Source organism: Pipistrellus hanaki (genome assembly GCF_964339955.1).
Source record: "Pipistrellus hanaki genome assembly, chromosome: 14".
NCBI lineage: Eukaryota > Metazoa > Chordata > Mammalia > Chiroptera > Vespertilionidae > Pipistrellus > Pipistrellus hanaki.
The window spans coordinates 47,990,384-48,011,881 of NC_140516.1; the positions used below are offsets into that span (position 1 = coordinate 47,990,384).

The 21,498-nt window shown below is 45.2% G+C and overlaps 1 protein-coding gene across 1 annotated transcript; it reads left to right on the plus strand.

The window, feature by feature from the left end:
• Positions 1 to 443: 443 nt before the first annotated feature.
• On the plus strand, positions 444 to 19,593 carry PNLIPRP3 (pancreatic lipase related protein 3). The gene is made up of 12 exons (XM_084903613.1): positions 444 to 621; positions 4,690 to 4,844; positions 7,423 to 7,542; positions 8,174 to 8,305; positions 10,102 to 10,210; positions 10,344 to 10,463; positions 10,554 to 10,676; positions 12,394 to 12,512; positions 15,097 to 15,229; positions 17,821 to 17,932; positions 18,382 to 18,549; positions 18,828 to 19,593. Exons 1-12 carry the CDS (start codon positions 573 to 575, stop codon positions 18,889 to 18,891), a joined length of 1,404 nt encoding a protein of 467 aa, XP_084759739.1. The 5' UTR covers positions 444 to 572; the 3' UTR covers positions 18,892 to 19,593.
• The last annotated feature ends 1,905 nt before the right edge of the window (positions 19,594 to 21,498 follow it).

Below are 21,498 nucleotides of genomic sequence, written 5' to 3' on the forward strand. Positions count from 1 at the left end.
GAATTTGGACCAGGTGATCGGGGTCTGGAGTAGAGGACAGCAACTGCTGTGACATATGACCCCACTCATAGGACAGGCAGACTGGCCATGCCCATCATTTAACCCGCCTCTGAGCAGGGTCTGTGTGTGGGAAGTGTGCCTTTGCACTCAGAAATGAATGAGGGGAAATTTGCTCAACATGTACAGTCCCGGTTTGGAACATTCTCACCTTTTAAGTGTTTGTTGTCTAGCATCCATAAGCCTTAAAATAACTCCCAAGAGTGACTCAGTCTGTGCCTCCCCAAAATATTACTAACGATGAGACAGAAAAACCTCAGGAGTTTTAATTACCGGTCGCACAATGCAAGACACGCCCCACTAATGATTGCTTAACGTGCAGCGAGGCATCGGCTACCGCACATTCGCTGGGCAGGGCATGGCGTTCAGGGCGCAGTTAGCTCTGCTCTTCTCCCCTGGAACGCAGTGAGTGGTGTCATTTTGAAGAAAACTGGCTGAGGTTTTTATAGCCAGGGGATTGTACAAGTACAAATCTTCAAGAAGGTTTTTTGTGTGCTTTAAAAAAATCAACTTAGATGCTTGGAATTTGGATTGCTGCACTCTTATGCTTTGGCACATCCACAGGTAAGACTTATAGCTTATAATAAATCCCTTAACAATAGTGAGTGTATTCTCATCCAAAATGTAACTGACTTTTGAAAGATGGGCTTTGAAAGATGGGTTCTGTTTGCATGTTGATTTATTTGTCATAAAATTACCTAAGGGAGATGCACCCATTTGGTAATACTGGGTTAATCTGAAGAGCAATTGGGAAGCATCCACTTCCACTGATGTCCAAGTTGCTGGGTAGTCTTTACTTGGCTCCCAGATCTGCCATTTATTAGCCTTATGGTCTTGGTCAAGTAACTTATCCATTGAAGTCTCAGTGCCTTCACTTTTAAGATGGATATGTAATAGAAAATGAGAAAATACACATTTTTCCAATTTCAGTACCTGACTCGCAGTAGATGCTCAGTAAATGTTGAGTGAATGAATGAATGAAGTGGGTAATGCTGATTGGAACTTTCACATTGATTTTTCTCCATTTGTGTCATGATTTCAAGAAAGAATATTGTTCTGTAGACATTTATTTTTTTCTTCCTTTTTTTTATAAACTCCTCATTTGAGCATATGCTTTTCATTGATGAGGGAGAGAGAGAGAAACATTGATGTGAGAAATAAAGATCGATTGGTTGTCTCCTGTATACACCCCAACTGGGGATCAAACTCACAATCTGGGAATGTGTCCTGATGGAATATAAAACCTGTAACCTTTCAGTGCATTGATGACGCTCTAACCAACTGAGCCACACCGAACAGGACAGTCTGTGGGCATTTCTTATACATTAACTCAGTATTCACCAACTTGTGCCCCTTATACTGTGGACTGCTTATGCAATTACTATGTAGTAATTATTGGTTTTGTCTGCTCTTACCATCCTAGTTCAATATTGTTATATTGGCCATTTAAGTTATTGGCCCAGTTTCAAGTTATTAATTTTATAGCAAACATGTTATTTTTCCCTAAGTGGCTTTAATACCTGTGATGTCAACCAGTCTCCTCCATCCCATCTAGCGTCTTCCAACTTTATTCCCTCTTTGCGGATTTCCTTATTGAAAAAAGGATGGTGCCCAATAACCCTGGCAAGTTACTAACATAGACAACACGCAACATTTAAAACAACCTTCATTTCGAAATCCAAACTTTCTTCCATGGACGGGATAATGTACTTGAGAACTTAGGGGTAAAGCATGGAATGCAAAAATTAAAGACAGCTGGTCATTCTGGGAAAAACAGAAGGTTGTATTAGGAGGGCCAAATCCACATGTGAAATCACTGCCCCCAATCAGAGCTGGACATGTGTGTGTTTCAAGAGAAAAAAAACCGGACAGGGTGGCAGGCAGGAGATACACTAAGGAGGAGCTGCCCCATACCAGGGCCATATTGAAGGAGGCACAGTTCCACTCCCATCAAGAGAAAACAAAGGCAGCCAGAGAAACCAGGAAAACCAAAACATGGCACAAGAAAGGCCTGGTCCAGAAATGGGCTGAACTAAAACGACACTGGTCTTGAGCAATTCGCGGGCAAGAAAGGAGAATTCATTTCAATATTCTCCTTTGAAGGAATGGAATCCAAACAATAGATGTGCGGAGAAGGAAATATGATGACAGCATGAGAGCTGGCTCTGGGGAGAAAAATATTTACATTTCTAGTCATAATCATATAAATTCTGTTTATTGATTTTTGGAGTCAGCCTACAGACAGATCACGGAAGACCTAATTATGATGATAGACAGAGTCTGAATGTTATCAATGTTGGCAGCATGAATGCGGAAATGCAGCTGACAGGCTGGGAGGGTGAAAGGGAGACCAGAGGGAGGGGTGGCGCGCTTTCTAGTTCACGTTGAGAAGGTAGGGAGTCGGGTCGTAAGGAATGCCAGGTACGAATCACAAAATAGAAGATGACTACCTTTACAGCGGAAGCCAAAAGTGAGTGAAAACTGTTCCTGATTGTACAGCAGGAGGAGCGGAGGCCCTGCTTGGCTAGCACAGGCCCTCAGAGGCATGGTCAGTGAGGACCCTGGGGGATGCTGAGGGTCCAGGAGGGAATGGGAGGGTTCCTTCCTGTTTGCTCCCATTCCTGTCTAAGTTTTTCTTTTCTTTTTTTAAATTTATGTTTATTGACTTCAGAGAGGAAGGGAGAGGGAGAGAGAGATAGAAACATCAATGATGAGAGAGAATCATTGATTGGCCGCCTCATGGATGCCCCCAGTGGGGAAGGAGCCTGCAACTCAGGCATGTGCCCTGACCCTAATTGAACCATGACCTCCTGGCTCATAGGTCCAGGCTCAACCACTGAGCCACGGCTCGGCCTGTCTGCATTTTTCATCAATGGCTTTTCACTCCAGCACAGTCATTCCAGTAGCAGGCATTGGTTCCAGTTTACAGTTTTCTGATACTCCCAGAACCAGACTCACGAAGCCACTCAATGATGCCAGCAATAGTGAGCTAACACCCCTCCTCAGGGGCCCGAACCCCAGCTCTGGGGAACCAGCACCCTTTCCCCATCTAGCAGCCCTATCCCCAAGTTTCCACATTTGAGTAACTTATCCTCTTCCATTTCTCCACCAGTACTCACAGGGGCCCCTGTTGTTTCATTTCTCCAAAACCTGATTAATCACCATCCTTATATTTAACTCTCACAGTTAAAGTAGCAGGAGTGGATTCGGTCTCTTGCCCTGGTTTGGGCTGGTCCAGGGACTGGGTGGGTTACATCCTCATTTATTATTGCAGCAGGTTAATAGATCATGTGTGACTAATGTTGATCACAGTGTATGGATCTGGGGGAACCACAGGGCCTGCATATATTTCAGGTGGTTGGCTCCGGAGACAGGACTGCTGCCGGGGGTGGGCAGGGGATGTTGCTTATCTGTACAATTTTTTTTTAAATGTACAAAATTGTATTTAATTAAAAATAAGTTTAATTTCCTATTCCTTCCTCTTTACATTTATGTGGCATCTCATTCTTCAGAATGTGAAATCACCTACAGTTTTGAAGTTAAAAGCTGGTGGATTTGAGAGTCAAAGGCTTATTTAATATTTTTTAAATGAGAGAAGAAAGTTCTCAAATTCAAGTCTCCAAACAGCTCTAACCAATACTGATAAATGACCATAAAGTGATTAGATTATGCATAATAACAACAAATTGAATAAATGATCAATAGTAACTTGAAAAAGATAGTAATAAAGTATAATCATAATTTAATATATTGAACTCTACCTCCATAAAACAGCATGAAATTAAGTTGTTTGTTTTGAGTATTAAATGAAAACAGAATGTCATAGTGACGGGATAAATTTGAGTCAGTGAATGACAGAAATGATGAGGACCTAGTTTCCCCAAAGCCTCTCACTTTAGGTGAGTAAAGTGAGCTCTGGAAAGAAGAAACTTGATTGAAGCTAAGTGAAACTTTGCCCCTATTAATGCTCTCAGGAAATGTATCTCAGAGTCCTACTGTGTGCCCGGCATGGTGCTAGGCTCTGGGGACAAAGGGATCCCTTGCAACAAGAAAAGGCAGGAGCTCAGGGAAGACACAGTATCTCATTTCATTTTATTTTTTATATTTTTATTTATTGATTTGAGAGAAAGAGAGAGAAACATTGATTTTTGATTTCACTTATTTATGTATTCATTAGTTGCTTGTTTATATATCCTGACTGGGGATCAAACCTACAACCTTGGCATATTGGGAACTACCCAGCCAGGGCACAGTATTTCATTTTATGTTTTTATATCTCAGGCCCAGTCACAAGGGGTTTCCATGTTATAGTTCGTTTAGTCTTCATAACGAGTCTGTAAGGCAAGTGGTAGTATCTCCATTTTGCAGAGGAGGTAAGTGAGACTCATAAAAGGGTAACTGATTGCCCAAAGCCAGGAATTTCTGATTCCAGAGTCCATACTTTTTCATCTGCAGCTTTGTGATATCCATAGTCATGGTCATAAGTGGGGGTGGGGGTGAGGGGATATTTTTTGAAGAGACGCTCCCTGAGTCAGACTTGTTAACTTGAAGACTAATTTCAATGAACCTTCAGAGTGGGAAACACAGCCCCTCCGGTTCCTCTAGCACTGACACGCCATCTTTCTGTGACAGGAAAAGAGGTCTGCTATGAAAGGCTGGGGTGCTTTAGAGATGGTTTACCATGGACTGGGACTCTATCCAGGCAGTTCGCTGGTTTGCCCTGGTCCCCGGAAAAGATAAACACCCGCTTCCTGCTCTACACCAGGCGCAACCGCATAGTCTACCAGGTAAGCTGGTGCCTGCTTCCCAACAGATTATCTACACTAATAAAAGAGTAAGATGCAAATTGACCGTACCTTCACAACACCCACCAGGCAATCAGGAGTGAGTATGCAAATTAACCCAACAAAGATGATGGGATATTTTGCAAATGCAGGCACCGAGCAGATGGGGGCAGGTGTTTTGCACAGCCCCAGCTGCTCCGGGCCTCTGGGCAGCATGGAAAGGTGGAAAGGTGGCTCCAGGCCAGAGTGAAAAGGTGGCTCCAGCAGGAGCAAAGGCAGTGCCAGCAGCCAGGGGAAGGAAGGCCCGTTCTTGCACAAATCTTCATGCATCGGGCCTCTTTTGTCCTAAAACAAAAGGCAGATGCTGTAACCCATTCTGGCAGAAACTATTGGTTTCTTTTTTATTGAATTTATTGGGGTTACATTGGTTAAAAAAAGTTTATGGGTTTATGCGCCCTGTGTCCCTAGCAGCATTATTTACAAGAGCCAAGATATTGAGAGTCTATCTTTCTGCAAGAATTCGATGACTCACTTCCCCCAGGAATCCATGGCTCTGTAGCCTGGAGTGGCTCACGCAGACGGTAAGGGTGATGCACATGTTGCGGGAGCATGCTAGTTTCTGTGCCTGCAGCCATTGTCAGGGTTGGAACACACCTAAGCGGTGACTGTTTTTGATGTGCTGGGAATGAGATGACCTGCGAAGTAGTCAGCAGTTGTAGAATGCGTTGATCTCCCACCTACTAGGCTCCATGACTCCCCAAGGATAAGAAAGATGGGAAAAGGCCCGAGCACCCAGCTCAGCATGGGGACTTGTGGCATCAGAATCCCAGGTGCCTTCTTTTGATCCCGCGATGTTGGGCATTTCCCATTTTCTAGGTCAGTATGTCCTTTTACAGGGCTGTGCCTTTTCTACTTTATTAAATTCCTCAGTGGCTCCTTGTGACAACAGAGCATGCTCAGACCCCACAATATTTTTGTCTGATTGCCACTGGGAGACTTGCTTGGGGTCCCCCTTCTTCAAACTATTCTCTTGACAGGGAAAACCTAAACAAATCTTTCCTACCAAATTCCTCCCCAAAGTGGGTTTTTGGAGTGTGGGAACAGGAGAATAGTAGGTGTTGAGGGGACTCCAGCTGGCGTTGGAATGAGCATCTGGATTCTTTTAGATGCGTAGATGGACAGATGTTTTTCCCCGTGGGTTCCAGGACTTAGCAGGTAAGTGCTCCCACAAAGCCTGAGTACAATTATTTTATTTCCTGCCTCAGCAAGTCCCACATCTGGTCTGGGCCCTGTCAGGGGAGAACACTGTGTTCAGATCATAACTGAGAAGCCAGCGGTGAAGCTCACCACTCAGAGAAAGACCACGTGGGTCTGACCCCCGAGCAGGACTCATTGGCTCCAGTACTTCTGGGCAAGTGACTTGACCCCTGTCATTGTGCCCCTTCCTGATCCGTAAAATTTTTACCCCCTCACTGTGCCAGGAACGTTAAATGGGATACTCTATGAAGCCCTGAGAACAGCTCCTGCCACACGGACAGATCCGAGTGTCAGCTCTATTGAAATTATTATATTATGTAAACCAACTGCAGATTCGTTAGCCAGCGAGTTGTGTGGTCACTATTCACTCAGGCAACTCATCATGGGCTCTGTGCTTAAATTTCATAAGTATCTACACATGTGGCTTTCCAGTTGTAGGATTCACTACTGTCAGACTTGCTATTTGCTGATAATTCATTTTTGTCTTAATAGAATTGCTTGTACTTGTGTGTATTAATCCTCTTAATCACAAAATCACTTAAACTCATCATATTCTAAAATCATTGAGTTTGGTTATAAAACCAATGCAACAAAATGTAAGAAATACAAAATAATACTTAATGTAATCACATACAATTATCTTCCATGTGGTGTTGTCTTTTACGTGGTGAGATTCTAACTTCTATCCTTCGCTCGGAAAGTGGGGTGGATAGTCTATGTTGCCACCAATAGCATGCTTCTAAGTCTCAAATAAGACAATTCCGTGAATTACATTGACAGCCAGTGAGAAGTGCTATACCAAAGTAAGGCTTGCTGAAACTCTGATGGAAACTGGCTCAACCTTGTCTTACAAACATTGCTTTAAACCCAATCATGTTTATTTCCTTTCCTCGGGATTACATTTACATATTACATTTCATCATGCATGAATAATTTCTTGGTACTTTCCCAATATGTATCAGTAACTATGTCTTTGGTAAAGGTGCATTAAAGAAGGATGATAAGAATTAAATTTAGCCCAGCTGGTGTTGCTCTGTCGTTGGAGGTCACAGTTCAATCCTGATCAGGTCAGGTCAAGGTACATGCCAGGGCTGTGGGCTTCATCCCCAACGGGGAGCATGCAGGAGGCAGCCAGTCAATGATATGCTTTCATCGTTGATGTTTCTATCTCTCTCCCCTTCTCCCTTCCTCTCTGAAATCAATAAAAAAAATATATTTTTTTAAAAAATTAATTGTAGTGGAAGGCTTTTGAGCAGATTTAGAATCTAAATATTAAATAAAATGGAAAAATTGTTTCATCTTAATCTCTCTTCACCCGAAACAGGAGATCAGTGCGGTTAACCATCGAACTATCCACGCTTCGCACTTCAGAACAGACAGGATGACCCGCATCAACATCCCTGGGTGGAAGTCAGACGGAAAATGGCAGCAGGCCATGTGCAATGTATGTCGGGAACACGCTGTTCTTTAGCGGGAACGCTTACAGCGAAGGCGAATGAACCTGTGTGGCATTAATGCATATGCATGGACCCCTCCATTCCTCACTCACACCAAGGCCTGACATGCCTTATCCATTTCCCATTTTTTCTCACTTATCATGAACGGCAATAGATTACAATGGGGGCCTGTTTTAAAAATGATTCTCATTGGTAAATTCTCATCTTTTGAAAATAAGCGAATGGCATGATCCATTTCTTATTTAATGAAGGGAAAAATTTTCTAAGTTCACTTCCAGAGATTAATTTTCCCCTCTTAATGGTATACTCAAGATGAATACACTGCTAGCATAGCAAGCGATGAATTATTTATAGGTGATGGAGTGTGTTCGCACCAGGCTGTCTGAATTCACATCCTCGTTCTAGCTACCGCCTCTGTGATCATGGGCGAGTCACTTAGCCTACCCGTGCCTCAGTTTCCTTATCTGTAAGTGAGGATTAAATCAGTTTATATACATAAAAGGGTTAGGACAGTATCTAGCATGCAGTAGGCCCTGCTAGTGTTATTGCTTATTATGAAATCCATTGGTTTCCTTTCATTCTCATGCCTTTAATACTCACACTAAGTCATTGTCCCAGGTGTTGCTAAAAGCAGAAGATGTGAACTGCATTAACGTAGACTGGATTAACGGATCGCTGGAGTACATCCCCGCCGTCAACAACCTTCGTGTCGCTGGAGCCGAGGTGGCTTATTTCATCGATGTTCTCATGGTGAGAAGAGTTATTCTTGTGAAAGTATATTTGATGGCTTTTGCATCGCCAAGAATTTGTGGCACTTTTCCGTTCTTTTCATTCACTTGCACAAGTACTGAGCCTGTGAGACAGCAGGCACTCCTGTGTGGTGCCAGGACAGGAGCTACTCCTTGGGAAAGCGCCCGTGGTTACACAAAGCGCCACGTGGTGGCAGTGTTCCTTCACAGGCTCCTCACCAAGGGTTTCCCCGACCTTCCCCTCGCTCAAGGTCACTACCCAGATCTGCCTGGACGACCGTCCTTGTTAGTTTTTATTGCACTGAAAACCTATCCCTAATGATTAGGAACCGTTGCCATCTTCTGCATTCTGTCTGTTTCCAACGTGGAGTGCATTTTTCTACAGAAATAGGTCCTACGCAGTGAATTAGATCTGGAGGCCAGTCCAACCATAATTCTTTAACCTATACGTTTTCTAAAAGAATAAAATAGGTGTTTCTCTTTATAAGGAATACACCCAGAGACACTTACAAATGTCCAAGTGCTCTCTCACTATGGAAAGTAATTTCCCACCACAAAATGCGGAGAAGTAAGATCTAAAGATGTGTGACCCTTTCAGATTCAACACATATGTTTCCTCTGCACTAGCTGTGAGCGGGCCCTGTTCTGGGCACTGCAGGTTCCCGGTGGGCGGGACAGTGTCTGCTCACTGGGTGCAGGGGCGGGGGGAGGGGAGTGCTGTGAGGAAATGCAGGGCAGTGGGAGGAAGAGGGCTGTGACCGGCAGCTAGCTCAGGTGGGCGGCGGGGAAGGTGATGTGGGAACACTGAGCACACATAGGAAACAGCAGAACCGGGAGCCAATTCTCACCTCTGCCCCCACACGTCTCCCTCTGCCCCCACACTTCTCCCTCTGTCCCCCCTCCCACATCTCCCTCTGCCCCCCACATCTCCCTCTGCCCCCCCACATCTCCCTCTGCGCCCCCATATCTCCCTCTATCCCCTCACATCTCTCCCTATGCCCCCTCACATTTCCCTATGCCCCCCCTCCCAACATCTCCCTCTGCCCCCACACTTCTCCCTCTGCCCCCCCACATCTCCCTCTGCCCCCCACATCTCCCTCTGCGCCTCCCCACATCTCCCTCTACCCCCCACATCTCCCTCTATCCCCTCACATCTCCCTATGCCCCCCCTCCCAACATCTCCCTCTGCCCTTACAATTCTGTCTCTGCCCCAACTCTGTAAGGAAGGGTAGATGTTAAGGAAGCACTGAGAGTGGGTCTTTCTCTACAAAGAATGAAATCAGACTAATCTTCTCAGAGAAAAGCCAGTCCTAAGTTTTTGGGAACTTTCTCACTGATCCTGGTGTCTGAGCTATGGGCTCTCTAGGTCCCACGTCATCCCGGACATTGGACAGAGTTGCCTTAAACTGGAGGAAACCGGCAGGGCCCGGCGGGCACGGGTGGTGGACAGCAGAGCGGGCAGGGGCTGCCTTTGACCGTGGTGGGCCCTGAGGGAAGGGTTGGGCCTCGGGAGGGATGGCCTGGGCCGGAAGCACAGTGGTCGCCCCTGGGCAGTCTCCTGTGCCCACGAGCTGCCCCGCCACAGGGCGGGGGCCCCGCCCAGGCACCCTCCAGGCCTGCCTGGCACGCTCTCCTCCAGCAGATGAGCACAGAGGGGGCTGTGGGTGTCGCTGTCCCCTGGTCAGACCCCATCCTGCAGGTGATGGGGGGGGGGGGTGCCAGCCCCTTCCCCACGTTAAGCATTCTACCTGCTCTTCTCCAAATGTCTGTCCTGTTTCCCTTTTTCAAACCCGTCAGAAACAGTTTGGATATCCCCCTTCCAAAGTGCACTTGATCGGCCACAGCCTGGGAGCCCACCTGGCCGGGGAGGCGGGCGCCCGGACGCCAGGCCTCGGCCGGATCACCGGTAAGCCTGCCCGCCCCTCGCTGGGCCCTGCCTGCGTTTCATTTTATTTTTATGCTCAGAATCGAGTATCTGAACTCCAGGTGGGGTCCCGTGGAACGGGACTCCGTGTAACAGCCTCCGAGCCGCTCCCTAGGGCTGGACCCCGCAGGGCCGTGTTTCCACGACACCCCCAACGAGGTCAGGCTGGACCCCTCGGATGCCGGCTTCGTGGACGTCATTCACACCAACGCCGCCCGCTTCCTCCTGGAGTTCGGTAAGGAAGTCTGTAACGCGGGCAGAGGCTACGCTGAAGCAGAGAGGGGAATGTGAGAGGCCTTCCCCCTCCTTCCAACGTCTGTTTCAGGGGCCGGCACCGTCAACGCCTGTGGGCACCTGGACTTTTACCCAAACGGAGGGAAGCACATGCCAGGGTGTGAAGACTTAATTACACCTCTGTTACAATTTGATTTCAATGTTTATAAGGAAGGTTAGTACTTTGTGAAATATGAAGGCTGCTGTTACACATTCACTCAGCTCCCTCCTAGGACAGGATCCACATCCTTTTGTATATATAAATATAATATAATAAATATAATATAATTTATTATGTATTTTGAATATGATAAATATAATATAACATAATATAATTTATTATATATTTTGTATATAATATAATAAATATTATGTTATATTTATTAGATTATATTATAATTATATATTTTAGCCACACTAGCCGGTCTGGCTGGGTGGATAGAGTGTCATTGGTCTGCCGATTGAAGGGTCCCGGATTTGATTCTGGTCAAAGGCACGTACCTCGCTTACAGGCTCCTGGCCCTGATTGGGGGCATGCAGAAGGCAGCCAATCGATGTGTCTTTCTCACATTGCTGTTTGTCTCTGTCTCTCCCTCTCCCTTCCACTTTCTCTAAAAAAAAAAAATAAATGGAAAAGATAAAAATGTATATATTTTAGTCACATGTATGGAGCTCCCACTCATGAGACCCACAAGGTCAGCATCCTGTCCTGGTTGCCTTTGTACCGCAGTCCCCGGCAGCATGTCCAGCCCGTTGTAGACACTCAGCATAACCAGGAGGGTCCGTTCATTCAATACAACGGTGTTAGTGCTTACTCTGTGCCAGGCGTTATCCTGGGAATGGCAGTGCAGGAATGAATACAAAAGACAAAAACCTCTTTCCGGTGAAGCTAATATTCTCATTTGCCAGAAAAGCAGTAATAGAATACGTGCTAAGAAGACAACATCAAGCATGGAATGGGAATATGAGGTGTGGCTGGCCGTAGGGGTGAGGTGGGGAAAGGAGATTTTTGATAAGGTGGCCAGGGAGTTCTTCCCAAAAAGACTACCTAAAGGAGTTAGCCCCAGGGATGCCTGGGGGAAAGGCATTCCAGGCTGAGGGGAGGGAGTAGCAATGCAAAGGGCCTGAGGCAGCAGCCACGCTGTGTAGGTCATTGGAATAATGGTCCATGCCTAGAGAAAAGATGCCCCAAGAAAGCTGAACCAATCAATAGCTACAACCAAGTGTTCCTGTTCATTTGGAACATTGAAATTAAGAAGGGTAGGGAGAGCACAGATGACTAGGATGCCATGAGAACTTCAGAATGCACAGATGTATTGAGACCTATCTTATTGATTATGGCAATAATCCCAAATATTGGTGGCAGTAATGTTATGCCTGACAATGACACACGAATTTGTCATTAGCATCCTTTGTAACACCTGCCACACCTTGAAGCTGCATGAAGGTGGGCAGTGGTTCACAGTGCTGGCTGTGCTACGTTTGAATAGGAGCGAGTTCAGTCCTTCCTGCAGACAGGGAGTCAGAATCACTTGGTCCAAGGAGATGCCATGGGCATAGGGATGCTCAAGGCTCTAAGTGCTTACGTCAGAGATCTGGGAAGCCAGGAGGACATTAGTGTCAGAGCACTGAGTCATCTACACTTGCATTTGTGTGTCTACCCTGCTTGAATGTCCCTTTAGGTTCACACAAAGAATTCTCTGGCACAGAGAAAATGCTCAGTACTATTGATCCACGTTGAGTAGCATCCAAGCATGCAAACCTGGTCTTAGCTGTCCAGACCTGAGTCAAGAAACTGTCATTTAAAGTTGCCTTTCTAAGAAATGGGTCTTAATCTCGGTTACCCGTTAATCCGTTCATTGCTCTCAGTCCACTGGAAATTGTTTTCGCAGAAGTGGCTTCCTTCTTTGATTGCAACCATGCCCGGAGTCATCGCTTTTATGCAGAAAGCATTCTCAATCCACACGCCTTTATTGCTTACCCTTGCAGGTCCTACGAGTCTTTCAAAGCGGTAAGTAAAGCATTTTGCAGTGCAATTTAATTAGCAAGTCATTTGTCCAAGAGTGATCAGCCAGCTAAAAAGTAGGGCTTTGAGTGTCTAGTTTAAAAAAAAAAATGCACCTGCCACTTTGGGAAAGAGTAGATTCTTTCTGTCCTGAATACTGAACAGCAGCGGAGGTTGCTGAAGGGCTTAAGTGAGTAAGCCAGCTATTTGAATTCTGGTTGTTTCAGCTCTTTTGGACGTTATATCCAATTTTGCTCTTTGGGGGCCATTTGTTATGCAGTAGTTAGATGCTAGGATAAGTTCGGGGCAAACATTTTTCTATGTATGTATTTTAAATGTCATCTTCGGAGATGCCCCAAGAAAGCGGTACCGATCAACAGTTACAACCAAAAGTGTTCCTATTCACGTGGAACATTGAAATTATTTTATTAAAATTTAATTATTTATACTGAGCAGAACTGTGGCATAGACAGCTCACAGAAATTCCACACAGATCAATACGTGACAAAACAGCAAATCCGATTTGACTTGAGTCCCGAGGCAGGCAGTGCTGGGTGGATCTGAGCGGAGGTACTTCTCACTGGGTTGTCGCTATGGAAAGGAGGAAGGAAACCTGTTTTGGAGCGGAAAGTGGAAAGAGCTTCCCTCTGGTGTTTGGAGACCACTGTTTGGTCAGGTAGAGAATCATCGCAGGGGTTCCCCCTGAGTTCACTGTAACTAATAGCACTTTATGATGAAGTGCAAGGTTGGGGAGGAATAAGCCTTGCCCTGTTACAGAGCAGGGGAAGTGGATGCCCTCGGGCTGTTTCCTTAACCAGTCCCTTCCTCTGGATGTGCCCCGGTGAACTTCCCTTATCAGAAAGCTGGACAGCAGAACACTGACGTTCTCCCACAGCTTCCTTTTCCTCCACCTCCCCTTCCGCCAGCCCAGGGCTGCTCCGACAGGCTGCGGGGTCCCGCATTTACCAGAGGGGTGGCCTTCAGACTCACGGCACATTCAGAGATAACGGGGTTCAATCTGCCCGGTTGGAGAACCTTAGACTCCTGTGCCGCAGGGATGCAAGTTATGGTTGCAAACTTAGAGAACATGGAGTCAACATCCTTGCCATGTTTTATTGAATTTTAACCCAATCAGTAAATAAAGTGACATGAAATGAAATGAAAGCATCAGGCTGCCCCATTCATATTCTTGTTTCATCACTACCGGCTGTTGCACATCCGGTTTCACTTCCGTGCAGACTTCAGTTTCCTTGTCTGTATAAAAGGAGACCAAAAGCATCACAGTTAATAAGGGACTGTGTGAGGATTAGCTGAGTTGCAAGCACAGAAAGTGCCTAGAACAGTGCCGGGCACATGGTCAGCACTCAGGAAATGGGGGCCATTGTTATTTTTGTTAGAACTTTCCTTCATAGAAAATGATGTTTTAATGGGGTGGTTTACTGCGTCCTAGCCCAAACGTCCATAGTTTATAAATCTGAAAACTTCAAAACCTAAAATAGAAAACACTCAACCCTCCTACCCAAGAATTTTTAAAGTTAGCATCTTGTTAGTTTTGCTTTAGATTTTTAAATTTTTATTTTAGAAAGAGAGGGGAAAGAAGAGAGAGTGAGAGAGAAACATCAGTTTGATTCCTATATGTGTCCTGTGCAGAGATGGAACATGCAATCTTGGTATATTGGGACGACAATCTAACCAGCTGAGCTACCCAGCCAGGGCCTTTGCTTAGATTTTTATACAGATAAAATTAAAGAATTGAAGTAGCTTATAGTTCCTCGCTACCTCCACTAAAGGAGAATTGGAAGTGAATCAGCTATATATAGAATACATATAATATATATATGGCATCATGCTCTAAAGTACCTTTCTTTATGTTTGCTTTATGTTGTTGTTGTTAAACTTTATAAATTTGAAACCCACATTGACATCTGCAGGAACCAGCCACAGTTTATTTATTCATCCCCCCATTGATGTGTGTGTGGGTGGCTCTTAATGTTATTAAAAGCAATTCGGCAATAAACACCTGTGCATGGTTCCTGCTGGACTTGGGTGGAAGTTGCTTGATGGTGGATAAAAGAGGTGAGATTGTCAAAGTATATGTGCATGTCCATCTCTGCTAGACCTCCCCAAGCCGCTGTCCGCAATGGCTGTGAATTTATCTTCTTATCAGAAGCAAATGAGAACCCCACTCACTGGTCCTTGGGTCGCCAGTTGTTTTCATTTTGGCAGATCTGCCCCGCCTGAAAGCACAGGTTATTTAAATTAGCACATCCCCGACAGCCAGTAAGATGGAGCGTCTTCTTACAGGTTATTGACTAAGTTTCCTCTCCTGTGGATTTCCTATTCCCATTCTTTACCCTTTTTTTTATTTCTCTGAAAGGCTATTTTTCTTTTTCTGTTCATTGATTTGGTCTTGTTTTGTTTTGTTATTGAAAACAGGCAGGGTGGCCTGTTAGTCAATTGAGCCATTTTTAAATGCATATTCCTTATTTGAATTCTGAAGATTTATTATTGTTTAATAATACATCATGAATGTATCGGAAGACAACATTTCTGATTAGATTTCTGATTACCTCTTGTTTTCTGTCACCAGGGAAGCTGCTTCCATTGTCCCAAAGAAGGCTGCCCAACGATGGGGCATTTTGCTGACAAATTTCACCTAAAAAATAAGAAGCCTACTAGACCCTATTATTTCTTAAACACCGGGGCTCTTGCCCCATTTGCCCGTAAGTATCACAGCTGCGTTTTATTGTAATGCTTTCAGGTTCTTAGCTTTCCAATTCTGACCGTTTGTACTAAACAAGTGGTCACTGGGTCAGACTGTGAGGACGCCGTGAGCAACAATGGTGAGAGGTTAGGCTAATGGAAAAGGTGTGCAAAAACTACAGAAATCTCAGATTCAGTGAAACTTGTGTGAGGAGGACAGGGGAGGGAGCTTCCATAGCCAGGGGAGGGAGCTTCTGAGGGAAAGCGATCTCTAACCCGAGTCCTCAGAGTGGTGGCAAGAGAAGGAACTGCCCGGAGGTCCCAGGGCAGCACTGAAGGACCCTGTGAGGGTGACAGAGGCCGGGAGGAGAGTCATGTGAGAGGAGGCTGAGAGACGCATGGATCAAAGAATGGAACTGTGCACTGCAAGGGGCTTGAGGCTCTGTCTTTGGGCTTATGGAAAGCCCTGAAGGGTATTATGATGATCGGATTTGCTTATTTTAGAAAAATCAGTCTAAGGAGTAGCTTCCGGGAGCAGCGGGGACAAGGGGAGGCAGGCGACCTGTTAGGACTGGGTTGAGTGAACTAACTGCATTGTGCTCATCAGTCCATGATATCTGTAGTCTATCAAATCATCTGCTTATGTGCTTTAAGTCCCAGTGTTATCTGTAAGGACTATCCCAACAAAGCTGGGGGCGAGAAAAAGGACAGTTGTTGCAGGAATCCAGGCAGAAGCGTAGAGATGCAGAGAGAATACGGAGATGGTTAGGAGGTGGCAGCAAGGAGCGTGCAGAGGGGATTTGAGGGGGGCAGGAAATGAGAGTCTTGGTGATGCTGGCTGAGTGGGCAATGTGCCATTTTCTGCACGTTTTAGCACAAGAAAAGAGGCATGCTCTCACTTATCCGTGGAACCAAAAATGAACCGACCAACACAATAAGAGCCGAAGCAGGGAGGCATGGAACAGACTGGCATACCTCAATGTAGGGTTGGGGGGTGAGAAGAGAGAAACCAAAGAACTCATATACTTACATGCATAGCCCATGGACATGGGCAATAGGGGGGTGAAGACAGGAGATATCTGTAATACTGTCAACAATAAAAATATATATTTAAAAACGAAAAACAAATAAGTAAAAGAAGACTAAAGAAAAGAAAAGAGGCCGGTTTGGAGTGCGTTGACAGGCTCAGTGGTAGCACGTAGGCTTGGAGAAGGACTCGCCCACCAGGCGGTGAGAGAGCGGGGTCAGCCCCTGGAGATGGCTGTGGCTGGAGGCAGAGCCTTCAGCCATCCATTAATCAGAGCTGGGAAAGTCAGTGATGATATCCCCCCATTGAAGAGTCTCAGATTGAAAAGAAAGGGAGCCGAGTCCGAGGCCCCGCCAAGGAAACTGAGGAATGGGCAGAGGGGAAAGGAGAGTCGGTGGGGCAGTAGCTAGAGGAGCCCAGAGAAGAAGGGCGGGGAGGAAGGGGGATGGAGTTCGTTCCCTGCACCTCTAATGCTGAAAGGTCAAAGGGCACTGCAAAGGGCCCGTGGGATGAAGCACCCAGGGGTCCCTGGTGAGCCCGGGGGCAGTGGTGTGTTTGGAGAAGTGTCTGTGGGAGCCGAATTGCTTGCTGTGGGATGGGCTGAGGTGGGAAAGAGAACTTTTGGCCAACGATTCACTCATGAATTGAAATTTTTTTTTAAGAGTCTAGAAGCATTTCTCCCCCTTTCAGATGCCTTTCAAACAACTTTATGAAGTATTGCATCTTTTCAACATGGGATTAGGCATAAGCATGTAGTGATTACAGAATTCAGAATGAAAATCTGTTTAGCTCTATGGTTTTTAAAGTTACACTTGCCCATTTGCATGGGATTTATCCTCCCAGCAGGTTGGTGCTGGCCCAGACCTGAATCCGCCGGGCCTTCCTAGTTCATGTCGCGCAGGAGAGAGGCTACAGTTCACTCCGTCTCTAAAGCAGCCATAACAACACACGTCTTGCTTGATGGGGTTTCTAGATTTTTTTTCCAGATTCCTTGTCAAACTGTGGCATGTAAAACCTGGCTATGGAGCATAATGTGTGCCCAGAAAAGGAAGGGAATGGACAGAAGAGGACACACAACATCCATTCTGAAACCTCATAAAAGAGCCTAGAACACTGAAGATTGTTTTTTCTAAAAGATCATTAAACTATTTACTTGTGGGAAATTGAAATGGGAGCATTTATATCTATTTTTAAGTATATTTTTATTGATTTAATAGAGGAAGGGGGAGAGAGAGAGAGAAATATCAGTGATAAGAGAGAAGCATTGATCAGCTGCCTCCTACACGCCCCACACTAGGTATTTAGCCCACAACCTAGGCATGTGCCCTTGACCAAGAATCAAACTGACCTCTTGGTTCATAGGTCAATGCTCAACACCACTCTGGCTAGGGTGTGTGTATTTTTAAATGACATTTTTCACAAAATTCACTCAAGCAATCTAAAGTTGTATTCTTTTCCGTGAATATGAGCAGCCTTGTACCGCTTTAACCCTGAACATGACAAAGTTTCGTTTACATTAAAACGCCAGGATGTCATGCTTTTTGCATAGTTTTAACCCTTCATTCTCTCTCTCACTCTTTCAAGGTTGGAGGCACAAGTTGTCTGTCACACTCGATGGAAACAATGTCACTCAGGGGAGAATCTTTCTCCGTGTTGGTGGGACGACTGGGAAGTCGGAGGAGTTTGGGGTGGCCAGGTAGGCAAAGCCGAGGCCTGGCAGATAGCATGGTGCTGGGCCCCAGTTTCACTGGCTGGGTGAGCGGCTCCGGGTCGCCTTTTCCTACAATCCCACAGGCTGCCATGCTATATGTGACTTGCCTTTTTGCTTCGTGTTTTCCAGATATAAACTAGGAATAATAGCATGTATCTCTCCACAGCTCAAGCTACCAGCAGACAGTGTTAGGAAGTGAGAATGCAGACATAGACAATAAGGTGTGTGGGGAAAAGTGGTCAGCAAGAGAGAACGTTATTCTGCTACTCAGTCCCTTTAATACCATACAAACTTGGCCTTTGTTTTCATTTGTAAAAATTTCAAATGACTTATGAAATGCAACGTTCTCTCCCATGGTACACAGGACGGACACCTTTCACCTCGACATTGTGAATTCCCAGTGCTAGGTAATGAGTCTGATTTCTCTCTGGCAGTGGAACACTTCAGCCGGGCGTGACCTATACAAAATTAATTGATGCAGAAGTTAATGTTGGCAACATCACAAGTATTGAGTTCATCTGGAAGGAACATTCGTTCCGGCGTTCTCGGAATAAGCTGGGAGCAGGCATGGTGGTAGATGTATCTGGGAAATATGGACGTGAGTGAGTATCACTTTTCCCTCTGCATTTTCAAACGTCGTTTAATTTTCATTGAGTGGGACTTACAACCCACGTCTAATTTGAAACTTGCAACTAGTATAAAAATGTGTACATCTTAAAAGTTTGCAATTAAAATAAAGAAACGTTATTTGAGACATTAATGCTGTATTTGCAAAAATGTTTACAAAATGATACTTATTCATTCAGAGATCTACCAATGTCTTTTTCCCATTGATTCCTACTATTAATATCTTATTTTTTTTTCCCTTTCAATTTCTCAGATCTACCTTCTGTAGCCAGGACATGAAGGGACCTAATGTTGTCCAAATCCTGAAGCCATGCTAATCCGAGATACAGTCTTGATGGACTTATTTAATGGGAGCATGAAATATCATCTCCTTTTGGTTGGTAACCAGACTCAACGTGGCCTTTGTAAATGAGATAGAAAAGTACAGTTGTGTTTTTTCTGTATAGAATGTTTTTCTCATTGGTAAACTTTTACATGTGCCTTAAAAATAGATTGAATTCTAGGACAGCGTATAGGATCGAGACCTATAGGAATTGGGAAATCGATGACAAAACAGAGCTGGCCTGGAACTTGCCCGGGTGAGAGGAGGTGACAGGACAGTATGGTGAAGATGAGACTCTCCTGCTGAGTGAAGTGTATTTTGAGTATTTCCAGGAAGAATGATCATTGTTCTAAAATGATTTAAAGAGTATTTATTATGTTGTTCAACCTCGCTAAGACAAATTGTGGCTAGAGTTCATGAGACATAGATTATAACCCTGTGGGTTGGTATGTCTACTATGAATAATGAAAACGAATGGGAGTGCGTTAGTATTTCCAAGGTTTTCCATGGCCTTCGGGGTAAGTGTGAGATCAGAGAGATTTTGGAGCTTAACTGTGGTGTGTGCCTCAGTTAGCCATGGGCCATGGGGATCGGCAGCCCCTTCTAGAGCCCACCCTCCTGACACAGAAGGTCTCCACTCCCTTGACCTTGAAGGATGATGCAAATTATTTAGCCTGAAGGCAGAATTTTATTTGTAAAGCACGTGACTAACCCTTTGTGTTTGCAATAACAAGATTGTCATATTTAAATGTCAGTTGTTGTTGTTGTTTTTTCTCTTATTTTGCCTCAGTTTCTTCTGATTCACTTGTCCTTCTCCAGTGAAATGAAAGATGAATGTTTTTATCACTCTGCTTTCTATCACTGGGCTCAGTGTCCAGCTCACAGCACTGAGCTGTAAATATTGTTGAAAAGAAACGATGGCAGATATTCTGCAGAGAGTTTCTTGGTTCTGCTTGGTGCCTCACTGCCCACTGAGCCTTAAGAAGAGACCCACGGGTGGACACAAACTTGACCTCTGGCAAAGAGCAGAGAACAAAGTGGGTGCAAGTGGGAGATAGAAGATTGACTGGTTGAAGAAGGAAAGGAGATGGCATGTCAGGCTGAGGCCTAGGCCAGCCCAGGAGCAGGGTGGCTGTGAGCACTGTCCCTCAGTGGGGTCCCAGCCCTACCGTGTTGTGGCAAGTTGGCCATGGAGTTGGGTCTAAGAGGGGACATGGGAATCTTAGTGTGAGAGCAGTTGTCCTGAGGTTGCACTGCTCTCTATGTTGCCCGGCTCCCTTTGGAAGGGCTCACCAGCCCAGAGGAAGGTTATCAGGGGTTTGTGCTCTGGGGGTGGCTGAAGGAAAGGGGCAAGAGGCATCGAGCTCTGTACCACACCTAGAGCTGGCGGAGGCAGATCATATCTGCTCCGGTCAGCTCAGGAAAATCCAGGTCCCCGGAAGAACTGTGTGGCAGGTCCCCCGGCTCCTCGGAAGAGAGTAAATAATGGAAACAACTCCGAGGAAGAAAGCCCTCGGGTTCTGTTGGCTCTGGAACTCTCCAGAACAAGCAGCGAGCCTCGGGAACAGAAAGAACATTTATGCCGAGTTATTTCCCAGCCTTTTAAAACCTAAACCGTGTTAGATAAACATAAAGATCTCACGTCCCTCCTGGGGTTTGACTCCCCCGTGTGGGGAAAAAAAATCAATCTGTTTTATACACCCTTTGGCTCAAAAGATTTTGTAAACCTTTACTTTCTGTAAATTATTGTAATAAAAATGATAGGTGTGTTTGTGTTTAGTTTGTTTCCCAAATACATACTGATGTTGTACTACCAGATGGGCTTTTTAAACATCTTACACATGCTTTTCTATGAGTTCTGCCCAAATGATTTAAGTCCTGTAGTCGGAAGACTGGAGTCTCTCCACCGGCTTTTATTCCAGCGTGAGAGGGGAATGTCTACAGAGACTGAGCCAAAGGTTTTGGCAAATGTTTTCTTCCGTATACCTGCTATTTATTTATTGTGTTAATCCTCACCTGAGGATATTTTTCCATTGATTTCTAGAGAGAGTGGAAGGGAAAAGGAGGGATAGAAAGAGAGAAGACCAATGTGTGAGAGAGATATATGGACTGGTTGCCTCCCACACGTGCCCTGACCTGGGTCAGGGATCGAGCCTGCAACCAAAGTACATGGCCTGGACCAGAACTGAACCTGCGGCCCATCAGTCCACTGGCCGATGCTCTATCCTCTGAGCCTAATTTCTATGTTTGAGCTTTGCAAACATTTAGCCTTTACATAGTCAGACCTTTTTCTTTGCTTTTCAAAAGCTTTTCATTCATTCATTCATTCATTCATTCATTCATTCATTCAGCAATTTGCTGAGTTACCATGATGTGTCAGACATTGTTCTAAATGAGGAGATTATACAAAAAAACAAGCTATCAAGAGACATTCCCTGCTCTCCAGGTATACACAACACCGAGGAGACACGGGACAGGAAATCACTGATGATAACACGTCATGACAAGAAGTGTGGTAGAAGCAGGCTCAGACACGAGAGCAGCAGAGCAAAGAACCAGTCTACTCCCCTACTGCTCTTCTGACCTTCATCCTCCGATCACT